General features: G+C 36.2%; 2 protein-coding genes across 2 annotated transcripts; both read right to left on the bottom strand.

Annotated features, from left to right (window-relative positions):
• Positions 1–3225: 3225 nt before the first annotated feature.
• LOC122037871 (cucumber peeling cupredoxin-like) lies at positions 3226–4118 on the bottom strand. The gene is made up of 2 exons (XM_042597326.1): positions 3776–4118; positions 3226–3657 (listed from the first exon to the last, which is right to left on the bottom strand). Exons 1-2 carry the CDS (start codon positions 3960–3962, stop codon positions 3422–3424), a joined length of 423 nt encoding a protein of 140 aa, XP_042453260.1. The 5' UTR covers positions 3963–4118; the 3' UTR covers positions 3226–3421.
• A 96-nt stretch (positions 4119–4214) lies between these two features.
• On the bottom strand, positions 4215–15846 carry LOC122037862 (mitochondrial adenine nucleotide transporter ADNT1-like). Its single transcript, XM_042597320.1, has 8 exons — positions 15405–15846; positions 13673–13721; positions 7960–8123; positions 7646–7683; positions 5566–5678; positions 5331–5444; positions 4574–4918; positions 4215–4452 (listed from the first exon to the last, which is right to left on the bottom strand). Exons 1-8 carry the CDS (start codon positions 15569–15571, stop codon positions 4369–4371), a joined length of 1074 nt encoding a protein of 357 aa, XP_042453254.1. The 5' UTR covers positions 15572–15846; the 3' UTR covers positions 4215–4368.
• Positions 15847–18838: the final 2992 nt, after the last annotated feature.

Genomic DNA, 18838 nt, shown 5'->3' with positions numbered 1-18838 from the left:
CCATTCTCTACGGATTTCTTTTCATCGTGAATTTATTTCTTTCCCCTTTCCATCTTTCGGAATAAATAGAAGGTTAATGTCTAAGAAAATAGCTTACCCTGTTTGAGATTCACATGTGGGATGTGGCTGGCCATATTAATCTATGCAACTAACACAGCGTCACCAATTAAAGACACCGTTCCAGAACCGAGCAATGGTGGAACGTTAGCTTCGGCTAATTACATATAGAGTTTCCGTATTAATTCTAGCAAAAATTTTATCTTAAATTTTAATAATATATTTTTTAAAAAAAATACTCTTATTTATTCTCTAAATTTAATATTATAATTTTTTTAAAAAAATTTATAAAATAAATTTCATATAAAAGAGAAAAAAAAATCAAAAAATTGATATAAAATTTAATAAAATAATTTTTTTATTCTAAATTATACAAACTTCAGCATGCACTTAATTAAAATGGACAAACGACCAAGGTAAAATAAAAAAAAGGAGAGGGCAATTAGATTTTATCCGATTAATCTCGGAAAGAGTACCTCCTATACCTCGCCTATATTTTGAAATGCAATTTATATAGAGTTAATAATTTTAAACCCTCTTATATTTTATAACAGGTTGTATTTTGTCCCCCACTATTTAAAAAATTACACTTAACCCCCTTTGATATAAGTAAAAAAGAGAAAATAAAAAGAAAATGACCAAAATAACTCTAACCTAAATCAAACTTTTAGAAGAAAATGAAAAATAAAAATAATTTCGTAAGGTCGTTGAAAGCTTAACATTAACCCAACTTGATTTATATATACAAGCCCAAAATCTCACTTGTTCCTAGAAAAAATATCCTCATAAAATTCACACATACACCAGCATAAATAACAGAAAAATAGGAACTCTGGGAGGGGTAATCAGTCAAAAATTCATTCTACCAGATAAAAAAGAGTCAGAGTTTTAAATTGATGAATCAAAATTAAATAATGATAGAATAAAATTTATCATTAAAAATCAAAATAAAGACTTTTTGATTTTTTTTATAAATCATCAAAGGGTCTTCATTTTGATTTTTAATGATAAACTTTATTCTATCTTTATTTAATTTTGATTTATCAATTTAAAATTCTAGTTCTTTTTTGTTTGGTGGAATGAGTTTTTGATTGATTACCCTCTTAGAGTTGCTATTTTTCTATTATTTATGTTGGTGCATGTATAAATTTTGTGAGGATATTTTTTCTAGGAACAAGTGAAATTTTGGGCCTATATATAAATCAGGTTGGGTTAAATTTAAGTTTTCAACGATCTTACGGGATTATTTTTATTTTTATTTTTCATTTTTTCTAAAAGTCTGATTTAGGTTAGGGTTATTTTGGTCATTTATTTTTTTTCTCTTTTTTACTTATATCAAAGGACGGGTAAAATGCAATCTGCTATAAAATACAAGGGGGTTAAAATTATTAACCCATTTATATATACTAAAAATCCAGCATTAAATACTCGTTGCTATTGAGATTTAAACTCATATTCTTATTTATTAGGATTCTAAGGTGACGTTTGGTTTATGGGTTTGGGAATGAGGGAATGGATTCATTCCCAAACCTTGTGTTTGGTTGATGGGAATGGAATCAAGATTTTGGAATGAAATCCAAAAATTTGGGTATGGATGAAACTCACCCCCTCCCTTGGTTTTTGATGGAATAGGAATGTGAATTAAGTTTTAGACAAGAATACCCTTAATATATTTGTTCAATTTTTTTTTAATTTCACTCTCTCTCCTTGTTCTCTCTCATCATATTTTCTCTCTCCTTATTTTATCATCACACTTTCTATCTCAACATACTTTCTCTCTCCTCATTCTCTCTCATCACACATTCTCTACCATTTTCTCTCTATATTCTCTTCCATCATACATTTTCTCTCTCTTCATTCCCTTCCATCACACTTTCTCCTTATTTTTTCATCATACTTTCTCTCTCATCGTACTTTCTCTCTTCTCAATCTCTCTTAGTATACTCTCTCGTCATACTTTCTCTCTCTTCATTTTCTCTCATCACACTCTCTTTTTTTATTTTCTCTAATAACACTTTCTCTCTCATCACACTTTCTTTCTCTCCATTTTTTCCCATCACTCTGTCTCTCCTCACTTTTTCATTTTCTCTCATAATATTTTCTCTCTTTATTTTTTCCATCACTTTTTCTCTCTCAGCATACTTTCTCTCTCCTCAGTCTCTCATCATACTTTCTCTCTCTTCATTTTCCCCATCACTCTTTCTCTCTCATCGTACTTTCTCTCTCCTCACGCTTTCATTTTCTCTCATAATATTTTCTTTCTCTTCATTTTTTCCTATCACTCTTTCTCTCTCAACACACTTTCTCTCTCATCATACTTTTCTCTTCTCAATCTCTTCTATCATGCACTCTCTCCTCATTTTCTCTCATAATACTTTCTCTCTCTTTATTTTTTTCCCAACACACTTTCTCTCTCATCACACTTTCTTTCTCATCATTTTCTCTTATCGTATGTTTCTCTCCCATCTATTTTTTTCTGTTATTTTCCTATAAGGATAAAAAAGGAAATTTAGGTTTATTCCGATTGAAAATATTTAACTAACCAAACATTATTTTTAAAAACGATACCCAAGCTCATACTCATTCTCATTCCATAATACTATGATACTCATTCTCATTTCGATTCCTAGGAGAGAATCAAACGCCCCCTGAGTATTTTTACCACTGGATTACATTAAAAAAACAAAACAGCCACATGAACCATCAAAAAAAAATATTTTCATTTCACCCTCTTATATATATTGTTTTAATGATAAAGTTTGTTGATTCAAATAATATTATCCTAGTCGGCAGCCCTCATTGATTTTTTTGTTTAAATAATTACACTAATAAAATTTTACTTTTATATATATATATATATATATATAGTAGATCCGTCACATTAATTTCCTTTTAATACCAGCTCCATATCTAAATAGATAAATACAATTACACATGTCTGAGCTATGTGCTGAGAACAAATTTTATTTTATTTTATTTTATTTTTTATTTTTAAAATTTAGAGGTTGGAGGGCTCACTCTGGCAGGATATATGGTTGGATATTAAAATTTTATATATATTACCTCTTATATCATATGTTTTGAATATAAAAATAGAATTTAGAATCTCAATTTAGCTTAGAAATTATATAAACTTCAACGCACATTCATAAACACAACATTTCGACTTAATTTAATAACAATCCCCAGAAATTAACATGCAATTTCCCCCTCACATTATAGGCAATTTCAATTTATACCAAGAAAGGAAGGATCAAGCAGAGGCACAGGGAAGAGGCGACGAAGGCGAAGACGCCGCCGTGCTCCGCCCTCACAACAGCGGCAGAGGCTGGAATAGGCGCAGGCGCCGGGGCTTGGTTGTGTACTAAGCGAGACGGACGTCTGGGTGCGGCGTGGAGGAGACGTTGATGCTCAGCTTCTGGCCCTTCTCGCAGTGCAACCCCACGTTGCACAAATAGTACTCCTGCCCGGCGGCCGTCAGCTCCAGGATCGTCGGGCCCTTGAAGTGGATGTCGATCACGTTGTTGGTCGTACACGCCGCGAAGTCCTCCGCCGACGACAGCTCCACCACATTTTGCACCATCGTCGTGAACAGGAACACTTGAGGAAGGAAGAAAAAAACTACATTTTTCCAATCAAAAACGTACTTGGAGAAAGCAAGATGAATTATTTCGACGACGTATTCATCTAAAATCATGGCAAATGATGCAGCACGCACCGATTTTGTCGCCCACTGCGAAGTCTCTGGCGTCGGCCCAATCCTGGTAGAAGGTGGTGGTGTTGGGGATGCGCCACCCGTAGCTTCCTCCGACGATGTGGGTCTTGTGGTGCGCCGCCGAGGTGGAGAGAAAACCCATGGCCGCCATTAGGAAGAAGGCAACATGGCGGCTGTGTCCTTCGACCATCTTTCCTTTCCCTGCCTTCTTCTGCTTGACCTTCTCTCTCTTTGGTGGTGACGAAGGGGGATGGGGAGTGACTTGAGGAGACGAGGAGAAGGCATTTATAGACAAGGAATTAACTAATAATGGAAAGTTAATTTTGGTTAATTAGTTTTCCTAGGCTATATTTAGCTCCTAATGAACTTCCCCGAGTAATTGATCTAAATAAAAATGCAATTTTTGAAAGTTTTTTTTTTTAAAAAAAAATGTAGACTAATGTTGAAAAAGAAAAAATGTTTGCATAGTCTTAATATATCACCAATAAAAGATTGTCGATAAGTAAGATTAACCTCACTAGCTATCGTGAGAATACATTAACCTCACTTACTTTCCTGAGAATACATTTTATTCTTCAACATCAGTTGGAACTATGTCAGTCTGATATTCTCATTTCTACTCCGAGAACATCTTTCACCACCTCGTATGTCACGAATGCAATCGCAATCGACGGCACCACCTGTACGAAAAAAGAAAGAAGAGGACGATGGCTTAGAACACAAAGATGAAGCATTTGGTTTTTGAGATGATGTCTGCACTGGTCTAAGAAAGTGAATGGCAGATTGGATGAAAGCGCGAACCTTCACAGAATTGGGGACAAGACCCTTGTATAATGCACCGAAACCTTCGTTGTGGATCGTCTTCCTGAAGGCATCGACCATTCCATTATACTCCAAGGGTGCTTTGCTCTTCCCATGACCTGTGACAACAGGGGCAGCATCCTTCCAACCCACCATTTGCATTCTTCGCCTGATTACATCGAGAGGGTAGGCAACGGTCTGGCCAACAGTTCCAGCTACCGCTCCACATGAAAGCCGTGTGATGACACTCAGCTCGGAATCTTTGACAATACCATATGGGTTGGTTTTGAGCATCCAGTCCTTCAGAGATTCATAGACGGCAAAGTTGAGGCCTACATATGGGACCTGCGTGTCGAAAATAAATCATCAGATGCTAGAAAACGAAAACTGAAGCATCTATATGAAAACAAAAAAGGTTTTAGGTAACCTTTTCCATAGTCAAGAGGAAGAGGTGTGAAACTATGATAAATGACCAGTGAGATTCTGGCTATGTTTGGACATACTGATTGCACGGAGGGGGTTTAAATTAACAGCAAGTACAGGAATGTTCTTTTTCAGTACAGGTTTTAAGTTATTAGCAATATTTAAACCAAAAGTCAAATATTCAGAAAGGAAAAAAGGATCAAGTTTCTTTTTTTTGATATATCGGATTACCTGACCAAAATAACCAAACTATTGTAGTGATGGGTAAAACCATTTCTATCGTATAGCATATGTATCATTTGTAGCTTATGTGGCATGGTAAATAGAAACATACCACTCCAATGACTGATGGAAGCCAGCCTCTGTAAAGAGCACGAAAACCTTCTTGCCTATAGACAGATCCTAAAGCATGAAACATTCCTCGGTACTGGTGGGGGGATTTTTCTGTCTGCATAAATAACATGCCAAGAGGATGACCAATATACCATTCAAAGTCATTGCTGGTATCAAATCCTAATAAACATTTGTTAAGACTTGTAGCAGGGTTACTAATTGAAGAGAAAGAGCACCTGCACCGTAATTCTGCCACGAACCATGTCCATAGGATAAGTGGCAGACATTGCAATAATTCCAGCACAAGCTCCAGCTCCAAGCCGCATCACAGGAGTAAGCTGAGCATTTTCTGCAATAATTGCAACATGATAAGAGACATAATTTAACAAAAATTATGATATATCATAATGAAGGATAATATTATTGTGTCCGGGCGGGAGCAGACACATCAATCAGATAACCTTGGAAACAAAGGCCAATTGTGATGAAACAGAAGAAAATACCAGGTTGAAGTTGACGTTTGACCAGTTGAACCAGAAAACTGTGACATAGGAGTGACTGATGGCAAAGAAATGGCCAAAAGGATTTTGAAAAAGTTGGCCCCTTAGAAAATTAACATTAAAAGACAATTGTCTTAGGGAAAGGAGATACTAAAGGTAAACTGTGAATCTTTTGAATTTTTTGTGAGCAAGGTGAATGAATTAACTTTAGCTGAGAGGAGATTTAAAGTCCCATAAAAGAAGGTTCTGCTTTCATTTCTTCTTTTAATAAGTTCCATGCTTAAATGGACAAGATGCATAGCTCAGCAGTTTAGTATATAACAAATAGGAATTTGAAGATAAACATCTAAGGTTGTCAAATAAAAATTGGGATTCGAAACTGTTCTGGTGAATTATTTAATTGTAAATCTTATTGAACAGTGACTAAGGTAAGAAATTATAAAATATACTAATACTTTGTTCATAATCATTTTTGTATCTAAAAGCAATAAAGTATTTCATTAATAGCAAAATAATAGATGACGTAGGTTGGTGCTAATCTATAACAAATATAACTAAATTTAAATCTTCCATTAATGGCAATATAATTATTGTTTATTTCATTTTATTAAGAATTGAAATGAAATGAGCAATATGAATCCGCCACAGCAAATGAGGCATTGTTATCAAATGAAAACAATTTAGACATGGCATGACTTGTAATTCACAATTGATTTTTTCGTCATTCTAGGTAAGAATGTAACGGCATAATGTTACGAGATACCTTGAACACTTAACTGCTGAAGAATGCTTTGACAAGCAAATGAAATGAAAATTCCAGTGCAATATGTGGGACACGTATATAGGAAAATTGGCACCAAGAACCAAAGAGAAGAATATATGGATGGGTGTTCATATAGTTCCCTAGATCTGGTTGGCTTCAGCAAACACAACAATTTGGCATGACGCTGCCATGCAATAGCAATGATATTATCCAACTGCAGAGATACAAGGATGCACGGATAGATGTCCGTATTGTTCCCTCCTTGATTTGGTTGGCTTCAGCAAACAACCAATATGGCAAGATGTTGCATACAATAGCAATCATACTATCCAACTGCAAAGATACATGGGCATGCTGTAAAAGAAAATTGATGAACAGGAACCCTTAAATACACATATATTACCATGTTGCAATCTTCTGAATGGTAGATCATATATATTAATACACGCTAAAGGACCCAAAACTAAAGGACCCAAAAAATAGATGTCTAAATCTGTGTTAGTGTGTGGCATTCCCTTAAAAAGCTAAGCAGTTGCATTATTTAATTCCAAAGAAAGAATGTCATCTAGATTATGGCGTGTACAATCCTAACTGAAGGGGGTAGTTCCTATTAGACATGTCGACTGATGTTTGAAGTTCACAAACATAATTGACTGAGTAGGGGTGCGCCACTTTTATAAAATTGTAGGGGTGCAGTATAGCAACTCAACAAGAAGTCCTGGTCAAACCAAATACCTATTTTTCATTCTGCAGGAATCGCTTTAATGATTTTACATATTATAATTTTCAAACATAAGCAAGTAGTATCTGGCATGAATATGATAGGAATAACACAGTAGTTTCCCAAAGGTTAAGCTTTTCGAATTTGGGAGGACAGGTAACTTAATTAAATATAACAAAGAGACCGACTTAAAATGCATGAAATTCGTGAACTCGCAGAATCCGAACAAAAGCAGTTTGTTTCTTAATGTGGTATTCTCATATTAGAAGCCCTGGCAACGAAAGAAAATTGAGGGAAAAAAAAGAATGGCACAACAGGAAACAGAATCATACCATTGCCAGAGTGTTGCCTGTAAGCCCACAGAATTCCACTGTAACAAAATAAAAAAATTGAAGACGTGCAAGATTAGAACAGCTAGATCTGCTCCTCCAGAAAAATCAACAAAAAATCAACACCGATACAAACCTAGCTTCTAAGACACAACAAAAACATCAATAATAATAAGTGTTGCTTATCTATATACAATAGCACGAATAAAAGGTAAAGGGGACAAAAACTTGTTAACTAGAAACTTCATATGGCACAACATCATACATTTTCTCATTGAAGTAACAATTATATGGAAATGATAAAGATATAGAAATACCTTGAAGCTTGTTCATAGCTAAAGAATTTAACAGCAGAATTTGGAACAATACGTGCACAGTTGGTTCCATTGCCCTTAAATAGCCCTCGGAAACCTTCTGATTTCCATATATACTTTAGGCCTTGAATTGTTCCATTATACTGAATATTGTGAGAATTTTGGACCTGTATACAAGCAGCTTTATTCAGTTAAACATTGAATAAGTCTATTCTTCCAAGCCATTTAGATAATAATTGTTCAAAAACAACAATATGGTCCACGTACTCTATCAACAAAAAAAAACCAATTCAATTCAAACATTTGAAACAAATAAAACCCCACAACCCAATCAGGACAAGCATAATTCTTTGTGTACTAGTTAATAAGTAATTACGTAACGAAAAATATCAATGTTTCACTTGTGGTCTGGACTTATGGCTATGTTACTATGATACATTTTTACAAGTCAAGCAATCCTGATATACCATATTACTATTGTGTGTCGACGTCATATTCTGAAATGTGTATATAGTCAAGATGCTGATAATATTAATCAATGAGCATTATAAATGATTTGAATTTGCAATCAAGACTTGATAAATGGTACTTTTATGAAGCTCAAGTTGGCAAAGATGCAAAAACTTTCGAGGCGGCATGCATTGTTTAAAAAGATCAAACATTATTTCTTTCTTAATCTCAGTTCTTCATACATCATACTTTCTAACTTTCTAGTGTATTGTATCAAAACTCAACTTATTAAGTCAAATTTAATAAACAAAACTACAGCAGAAGCAAATCCAAAATGGCTGAAACAATCTAAATCATATCAAATTTTCAATATTCATAAACAACAAAAAAACAAAGGATAATTACCTTATTATTTGTATATATTAGTTACCATATTTGTATATATTAATTATCATATTATCGGTACAAATTAGTAAATATATATGGGTGCCTAAGTGTAGTTTCCAAAAATAGATCCTTAATTTCTATATAAATATATCTCACTTTTCAATAAAGTTTATGTATTCTTTTTATCTCAAGTTACATGGTATCAAAACATTCGAAATTAAATTAGGGTTTCATCTCCTCTCCGTCGAAATTAGGTTTCATCTCCGTCGTTTCTCCCTCACGTTCGTGCGCTCGCAGTGCCACTTCTCACCACACTGGCTGAATCGTCAACGCCGCCTCCACCCCAAGTCTCCATCTCCGTGTCCATCACCAACGCCTGCACAAGTCCCATACCTTGCTTCCTTCCTCCTCGTCGCTGTCTTCGCCACATACCTATGCGGCTGAGCCCTAGTCACCGATGAGCTCCAAGCACCTGTCCCCAACAACGGCAACAGCAACCTCCTAGTTTCTTGATCGCGCTCGTTTCTTGTCGCTGCAACAGTCCACGATCGCTTCCGCTATCACCCTGCGCTGCCTCTTGCTGAAGCAGTCTTCTTCTTGTCCACAGTAAATTTGTCCTGTTTCGCCACCATCAACATCTGCCCTTAGACTTGGATTTGTCAGACTCGTCTTCTTCAGCAATAGCGGTGGGACAACTTCCTCCTGAGCCTGATTCTTGTCCTATTGCGGTGTTTTCTTGTGTCTTGCTTAGCTTCTGTTGGTGTCTAGCGCAAGCAAGAGATCCGTGCACTATAGCTGTGCTCTCTCTTGTTGCTACGTTTATACTTGTCTTGTTGTCATGCTTTCTTACTATTGTTGTGTTTTGACTTTCCGGCGCAAGCTACAAATCTATGCACCGAGACTCCATCTTCCTATTGCTGCGTTCCCGTGAGATAAAATCTTATGGCCGAGAATAAGCCTTATCTTGTGAGGAACGTAGTGCCCGTGATGTATAAGATCACGGACCATAAGCTAAATGGTTCAAACTATTTGAATTGGAGTAAGACTATTTGTCTTTATCTACGAAGTATTGATAAATATAGTCATTTGACTAATGATCCTCCTAAAGATGATTTGAAACAGACATGGCTAAGAGAGGATGCATGTTTGTTTCTTCATATTCGGAATTGTATTGATAGTGAGGTAATTGGTTTGATCAATCACTCTAAATTTGTTAAAGAACTAATTGATTATTTAAAATTTTTGTACTCTGGAAAAACAAGATCAGCCTTAGTTATTTTATGGCATTTAAAAAAATATATGAGGAGCTTAATATGTTGCTACCCTTTAGCCCTGATGTAAAGGCTCAACAAATCCAACAAGAGCATATGGTGGTCATGAGCTTCCTTACTTACCTATCTCCTGACTTTGAGTCAGGTTCTCTCTGGTTTTGTAGTCTCTTCTCTCCAAGATGTATTTAGTCGCATTCTCCATACAGAAAGTACTACATCCACTCTGCTTAATGATACTTTAGTAAGTTGTAATACTAATTATGTGTCTGGAAGATCAACTAGTCATAATGGAAACAAAAGGGGAGGTTCCTAGAACTTTCAAACTCGAACATCTAATTCTAGTGGTATTGTGTGCAATTTATGTCATAAGTTTCATATAAAATTTGAGTGTAGAAAGCTTAGTACAAAAATCAGCAAAATCATCTCCCTCTATTACTGTTATTGTTGATTCATGTAAACAAAACGCATTTCTTTACTCATCCTCCAAATGAGTCATTGATTCTGGTGTCACGGATCATATGACAGGTAATTCTAGTCTCTTTTCTATTTTTCAGTCCAAAGCTAACACTCATACTATTACTTTAGTTGATGGATCTCTATCTTGTGTTCATGGGTCTGGCAATATCAATCATACCCCTTTGCTTCCTCTGTCCTCTGTCTTAGATTTACCTAATTTATCCTTAAATTTGTTCTCTGTTAGTCAACTAACTCAAAATTTTAACGGTTGCAACTCATTTTTTCCTAATCGTTGCTTATTTCAAGATCTTTTGACGAAGAAGATTATTGGTAAAGGAAATGAATTTGAGGCCTTTACATTCTTGGCACACTCCACCAAAATTCTTTTGCTTGCTCAAGTGTCACTTCTCTGTTCAAGGATCATTGTAGGTTAGGACATCCATCTCTACCTTTGCTAAAAAAGTTTGTCACAATATGGTAAGGCGTCCTCATTAGATTGAGTCATGTCAGTTTGCAAAACATCACCATCTTAGTTCGAGTCCTAGAGTAAATAAACGTGCTATTATTTCTTTTGAATTAGTTTATTCTGATATTTGGGATCTTATTCTCTTTTATCTAAACCTGGTTTTAGGTAATGTTACTTTTGTCGATGATTACTCTCGTGTAACCTAGTTATATTTAATGAAAAATTGTTTTAAGTTATTTTATATGTTTTGTCCCTTTTGTGCTTAGATTAAAACTCAGTTCAATACATTCATCCGTACTTTGCGAAGTGATCATGCTAAGGAGTACATGTCCGGTTTATTCCAGTCGTATGTGGGTCAGAATGGCATGCATCATGAAACTTCTTATGTTGACACTCCATCCCAAAATGGTGTAATTGAACATAAAAATAGGCATATTCTGAAACTGCATGACCCTTTTATTTCAAATGAATGTTTCCAAACCTTTTTGGGCTGATGCAATTTGTACAACATGTTTTCTCATTAACCGCATGTTATCATCTGTTCTTCACGGCTATATCTCTTACAAAATCTTTTTTCTAAATAAGTCATTGTTTCCTATTAACCCTAGGATATTTGGTAGCACTTGTTTTGTTCGGGATGTTCGTCCACATGTCACTAAATTAGATCCCAAAAGGTTATAGGTGTTATTGTCCCGGTATTAACAAATATCTTACCTCAATTGATGTTACCTTCATAGAAGACATACCTTATTCCCCATACTCACCTATTACGACTCATCAAAGGGAGGATGATGATATGTTGGTATATTCTATCACACCCTCCGGACTTGTTCCAGAACTGACTATTGTCAAGCCTCCTATTATTCAAGTCTACTCCAGGTGTCACCCTCTAGATTCATGTCATGCACCTACTATTTCGTCATTAGATCCAGTCATGAGCGATGATCTTCCTATTGTGTTACACAAAAGTATACAACAATGTACTTATCCTACTTCTTCTTTTGTTTCTTACAACAGCTTGTCGTCTTCCTCTTGTTGTTTTATTACTTCACTTGATTCTATCTCTATTCTTGAGACAGTGCGTGAGGCCATATCTCATCTTGGTTGGAAAGATGTAATAATAGAGGGGATGAATGCTTTAGATGACCATGGCACATGGGACTTGGTCGATCTACCTTCAGGGAAACGAGCTATTAAATGGGTATTCGCAGTCAAAGTCAATCTGGATGGATAAGTTGCCAAATTAAAAGTTCGTCTTATCGCTAAAGGTTATGCTCAGATCTATGGGGGTGATTATTCTAACACTTTTTATCCTGTTGCAAAGTTAACCTCTGTTCGATTATTTATTTCAATGGCCGCTACTCATCGTATATGGAGCAACCTCCTAGTTTTGTTGCTCAGGGAATCAGGGCAAGTTTATCGTCTTCGAAAATCTTTGTATGGTTTGAAATAGAGTTCTCGTGCTTGATTTGGAAAATTTAGTCAGATTGTTGAAAACATAGGTATGACGAAAATCAAGTTTAATCATTCTGTATTCTACAAGCAATCAGGAGCTCGTATCATTCTATTAGTTGTATATGTAGATGATATTGTTATCACTCGAAGTGATAGGAATCTCATCTCTTAAATCTTATCTTTCATTCATACTCAATATGAAAGATTTGGGGGTGCTAAAATATTTCTTGGGTGTTAAAGTTATGAGGAGTAAAAAAGGTGTATTTTTATCTCAGAGAAAATATGTCGACTTATTAACTGAGATAGAAAAATTGGAGACAAAGCGTTGTAATGCTCCAATGACTCAGAACATGCATCTCACAGTAGATGAAGAACTATTTAAACATCAATATCGGTTGGTTAGGAAGTTGAATTACCTTAACTAGTCCACATATTGCATATTCGGTCAGTATTTGTCAGTCAGTTATGTCATCTCCAACCGTTCACCATCGGGTAGTATTAGAGTAAATTTTGTATTACTTGAATGGAGCACCCGAAAGGGGCATCATATATAAAAATCATGGGTACATTGATATTGAATGTTTTTCAGATGTAGATTGGGTAGATTCTAAAATGGATAGAAGATATACTTCAGGGTATCTTTCTTGAAGGAAATTTAGTCTCATGGAAGAGTAAGAAGCAAAATGTTGTGTCATGATAGTTAGAATATAGGACTATAACACAGTTTGCGTGTGAGATAATATGGATATATCAACTCTTTACTGAAGTAGGACTTAAAATTTCAGTACTAGCTAAACTGTGGTGTGATAACCAAGTTGCTCTTCTTATTGCATCGAATCTTGTATTTCATGAGCGAACTAAGCTCATTGAAATTTATTGTCATTTTGTTCGTAAGAAAATTCAACAAAGCTTGATTTCTACCAGATATATGAAGACGGGAAAACAACTCAGAGATATCTTCACAAAAACTTTAAATGGAGTTTGGGTCGATTATCTTTGTAACAAGTTGGGTATGATTAATATCTATGCTCCAAGTTGAGTGGAAGTATTATCATATATATTAGTTATCATATCTATATGTATTAATTACCATATTATCGGTACAAAGTAGTTAATATATATGGATCAATTAGCCTAATTGTAGTTTCCTAAAATAGATCTCTAGGTTGTATATAAATATGTCTCACTCTTCAATAAAGTTTATGTATTCTTTTTATCTCAAGTTACATACCTGAAGTAAAATTTTCAGCCGTTCCAGTGGAGCAACAGCAGTTCTTGATCTGCAAAATTTTGCTATCAAATGCCAGCTTGTCTTCGCATTCATAGAATAATAATAAAAGCTCATCATAAAATCTACTTAAATGACTACTGAATGAAACAATTATACCAGTGGGAAAAAAATATAGTTCAGTGTTTACTAGATTGAATTGTTATATTTACTTATAAACTTTTGGTATATTATCCATAATGGAGCACCAAAAGGAAAAAAGCTTGCAGCTTATACTTTAAAGAAGCTGAAAAGACAAATACAACTAGCCATTCTGTCCGTTGCATAACAATTTGTTGAAATTCTTTGAAAGCTTGAACAAGAATATCAGTGAATAATGTTACTATGGACACAGGTACTGAAACTAATTGGAGTGTACAAAGAAGTCTAGTTTGGATCAAGAATTATTCTTCAGAACAGAGTAAACAAAGCTAAAAATCTAACGTTAAAGTATGTCTTGGAATAAGAGAGAATATGTGAGATCAGATAAGAATGGCAAGGAAAACTGAATTCTTGAAGTACCCTTTCCTATGGAATCTGAACCACTTACCGTACTTTAACAAAAGAGGCAAATAAAGGCCCGAATAAAGAAGATGCAAGGCACAGAACACTTTTACTAGTGTATCGATATATAACTTAAGCTAAATTGTCTCAAAAGCTCTAAAATGACTAGCTAGCTCAACTTAACATGGGCAAACAAACATGGTGAATTTTGTTAAACAGAAAAGTTTACCTTGACAATTCACAAAACTGGATCTAAATACACTGCAATTTTGGATACACAACAATGTTGAAAAACCTGGGAAGGAATACTATAACATAAAGCAAGGTGTTAACTTCTAATTTCATTATTAATTACTGCACATCTCCACGATATTAACCAAGGCTGAATTTGTTGCATCTGGTTCCAATAACAAATTGTCATGTGACACATGTATATCATACAAATATTACTATAATCAAGATACACTACTTTGCAATAGTCTACCTCATTGGTGACTATCCACGTTATTGGATAGAAGAGCAAAGCAGAGTACTGAACACTAAATTTAGTTATGTGGTTCTCTTTCTTCTGCAACAGAGAGGCAAACAGGCAAAGCTGGCAAGATGATTTATATCATAGATTTCTGGTAATAATGGTGAAACTATAAGTGACCTTCCTGATCAATTGCTATAAGTGATTGATATGGATGCCATAGAAGCACAGTGCGCTAGGCTTGATCTTTCATAAGCCTTTTGGAATTTATATTTAATCAATGTCATACGGCTTATATATAGAGAATTCTCTGATACTTTTGTCTGTTTGCTTGTGGAGTTGACAGAGTTATTTATCATTGACACATATGACATCATTGTTATCAGCAATATAATCTTATTTCTTCAGAGTGAAATTTCATTTTCTCTGTAACTCTTAAGGATTTAAATAGTCTTCAAGAAATTACTCATAGAAACTCAATGCATAATATATAATCCAACTTATGCGTAATCCACTCAGGAAAGCTATACGTGAAGGTATTATGCAAAAAACTACTCAAAATCCAGAACATCACTAATCGCAAGAGCACCAATAGGAAATTGAGAAGAAAAAAAAAACCGCCACTTGAGTGCTTCGAGCTGACATTTTTTGCAAAGGAAAAAAAAAACGAAACTTCTACAACAATCAACCAAAACGGAGACCATAGTTGAGTCAACTCACACTCCTCCAGCGACACCTCCCGCCACGAGAGATTTGCAGATGCTAAGGATCGCGTGACCAGGTGCCTTGACGCCCTCCCTCGCGAGCTTTGCCTCCTCAGCTAAGTTCACGATCGTGTTTACCGCCGACTCCCCTGTGCTCTTCCCGACCACATCCTCCGATGCCATAGAATGTCCCCTGGGCCAACTGGGTTCCTCGACCTGACAACGGGCAGATGAGAAAACCGAATCGGATCCAAAAGGCGAAGTCAGGATGCGGACGAATCAGGTCTCCTTAATAGCCGGCGATCGCGGAGGGAAGCAGCGGCTGGGACTGGGAGGGCGTCGTGGTGCTTGGCGGCCTGCGCTCAGTCTACTATTTATGGAGAGTGAAGGGAGAAGGCATCGATTCGCCTCAGCCCTCTGTTGCTTCCATTTTAGTGTCCGGTTGGTTGTTGGTGAGGCAGCAGGAGCGAACCCTAGTTATTTTAATTAAATTACTATTATACCCTGATAATCTTGATATTTTCTCGCCTAATTTATTATTATCAGACTACTCTCAAAAACTAACATAATTTATTTGCAAGATTCTAATTTGCACTCCTAAAAATGTAATAGTCATGGTATGGTTCGAACTAATTCAGAGATGTATGACCATCAATGAATGCAATAGTCATGGGTTCTGATTCAAAAATGGACCTTCAATGAGTTTTAGCTCAAATTTATTGATGAACTTAGGGTCTTAACATAGTTTAAATTCAAATTTAAAAATCTTAACATAGTTTAAACTATAGGAGTCTTAAAAACTTTATTGGTGGTTGATCAGTGAGTATAATTGATAATTTTTTTAATGAGTTTACCTTAAATTATCTTGAGATTGTGTGGATTTCAAAAATCTATAGGCTAAACTTAGGTTGTGAAATTTAGATTTAGAAGCATAATTACACTCAAGAGACTCTTTAAAATGTAAAATATAAGGATCCTAGTTTAAACTGATTCTGAAATGCTAATAATAAATTTTGACTCAAACTCACTGATGAATCTATAATATCTAAAATTTTAAAAATTTGACATAGTCTGATCCAAAAAAATCCTATTTTTGTAATAAAAGTCATACGTTGACCCCGGACACCTTACATAGTTAGCCCTACAGTCATTTGTGGATAAGTAAATCAGGAAAATCGAACAAGTCAATATATGAAAGGGTTTTTACGTTGACTTCATCAAGAATCGACCCTTGTCCATTTTTATAAATCTACCATGTAATGATCAACTCAACTATGTCCTAGAGCTTAAACCAAGGAAATCCTATAAATCTATTAATGTTGTCAATGAATAAGTATGATTGCCATAAATCCTTTAATCAGCTCGTACTAAATTATGATAAGGCTATGTCAATTTTAAAAACTCACCACTCTCAATTTATGTTATGAATTCAGGTATTAGGTCATGGTTACCTCATGAGGCTACTAGGAACGTAATAATCCTCGATTTAAACTGATTTTGAAGTACATATGGTCATCCATGAATTTTCAAAGAAAAAAACTCATTGATAAACCTATAATATTTTAAATTTAAAATTTTAACATAGCCAGAATCATGAGAATGGAGACTCCCCTAGTTCTAGTTTGGGTTGATGAGTCATCAGTAAATTTTGACTAAAACTTACCAATGGTGGTGCAATGTTCAAATTTTAAAATTTTGAGTATAGTCAAAGTCAAAAGAGTACAATGTGGTAAAAAGATGATGTGTTCACTCCAGGTGCCCTAGTATCATCAGTCCAACAGCAAAATATAGACAGATAAATCAAGGTGTGCAAAGGTCTCCTAGGTGGGTGAGATGTTTTTTCCACATGGGGAATGAACCTCATGAGAATTGACTCCTTACCCTAATGTAGCAAACAACCATCCGAGTATCAACTGCGCTACACCCCTAGGGATTAATTAAGAGAGTATCAATTTCTGCAAAAGGTTATATGCCGACCCCAGATGCCCCACACGGCTAGCCCCACAACCATTTGTAGACAGGTAAATTAGGAAATTAAGCAAACAACCAAATGGGAAGGTATTTTCGCCAACTTCGTCGAGAATCAATCATTATCCATTTATGCAAATTTATCAAATGATGATCAACTCGGTTATGTCCTTGGGGATAATAAAGAGAGTATCAAAAATAGGGGTGTCAATTTGAGTGGGCTAAATGGATTCAGATTGGGTTGAAGATCGATTACCAAAAAAATCTCAACCCGAATATGAACTCTGTAAGTACACCCATGGTGGTTTTGATATGACCAAACAAGTCGAGTTAGGTCTTATTGTGGTTTGTGTAAGACCGTTAGATTCGATAGAGGGGGGGTGAATATCGATTCGAAAATCTCGAGTTAAGACGCAGCGGAAAAGTAAATAAGTAAAGAGATGAACACTATTGATTTTTTACTTCGTTCGGAGCCTGTGACGACTCCTACTCGAAGGTCCGTACTCCTTGAGTACTTTCGTTGGGCAATTCACTAGCAATTCGGATAATTACAATTTACATACAAATATTGCTAATGAAAAGAAGGAAAATAAAGCTAACCGACAGACAATGAATTAAAAAGAGAGCCGGAGTGAGTCGTCGGAGCTTTGTGAATGTCGTTGGAGCGCAGGGCAGCAGAGTGATTGGACTCAGAGTTCTCAGCAGACTGGTATGTTGAAGCTCCTGCCTGGGGCTTCTTTTATATGCTGCTCCGGGCGCCTGGATCCCTTCCGGGCGCCTGGAATGTGACGTAACACTCCCAACCAGCATGCTCCAAGTGTCAACGTCATCCTGGGGATAAAATTTGCCTCCGGGCGCCCGGACCCTCACTGTTCCCTACCTGCAAAACAGTGTTAGTCCGAGGCAAATAAACCCTGCAGCACAGTTTGTTGGCACATTTTTACAGATACGCTAAGTAATAAAAATTAGCATCAAGAGTATGACTTAGATTCCGTCTTTCCGAGACCGGAATCTAGTCACGATCTCGACTTAGATATCCGAAATGGATCTAAGCCGGATCGACACCTAATGTTCCCTTCCCGGGAACGCGTCCTCGCAGTCACTCCCCTCCAGTGACTTACCTTGCTTACCTGCCAGACGTCCGGTCAGCCCGTCGACCCGTCTGGACTTCGGTCAGCCCGTCGACCCGCTTGGACTTCTCGCCAGCTATCCGGTCAGCCCGTCGACCTAGCTGGACTTCTCGCCAAGCGTCCGGTCAGCCCGTCGACCCGCTTGGACTTCTCGCCAGCTATCCGGTCAGCCCGTCGACCTAGCTGGATTTCTCCTGCACACTCGATCAAAGTGTTAGACAACAACACAACTAACTTAACCTATTTGTCATTCATCAAAACCTGGGTTAGACCGTTAGTGCTACCCGCACCAACAATCTCCCCCGTTTTGATGGAATGACAACCTGGTTAAGTTAGTGAAAGCATATGTACG

Source organism: Zingiber officinale, chromosome 1A, assembly GCF_018446385.1.
Source record: "Zingiber officinale cultivar Zhangliang chromosome 1A, Zo_v1.1, whole genome shotgun sequence".
Taxonomy (NCBI): Eukaryota; Viridiplantae; Streptophyta; class Magnoliopsida; order Zingiberales; family Zingiberaceae; genus Zingiber; species Zingiber officinale.
Note: the sequence above shows the minus strand (reverse complement) of the source record. Positions and strands in the feature narration are given on the sequence as shown.

Bases quoted from the DNA above. Each gene is read 5' to 3' on its own strand.
- LOC122037862 (XM_042597320.1), bottom strand. From the start codon at position 15,571: ATGGCATCGGAGGATGTGGTCGGGAAGAGCACAGGGGAGTCGGCGGTA. The intron at 5,679-7,645 runs GTATGATTCTGT...CAATTATTGCAG, and splicing joins CAGGCAACACTCTGGCAATG to AAAATGCTCAGCTTACTCCT. The intron at 4,919-5,330 runs GTATGTTTCTAT...TTCGACACGCAG, and splicing joins TTCCATCAGTCATTGGAGTG to GTCCCATATGTAGGCCTCAA.
- LOC122037871 (XM_042597326.1), bottom strand. From the start codon at position 3,962: ATGGTCGAAGGACACAGCCGCCATGTTGCCTTCTTCCTAATGGCGGCC. The intron at 3,658-3,775 runs GTGCGTGCTGCA...TCCTTCCTCAAG, and splicing joins CGCAGTGGGCGACAAAATCG to TGTTCCTGTTCACGACGATG.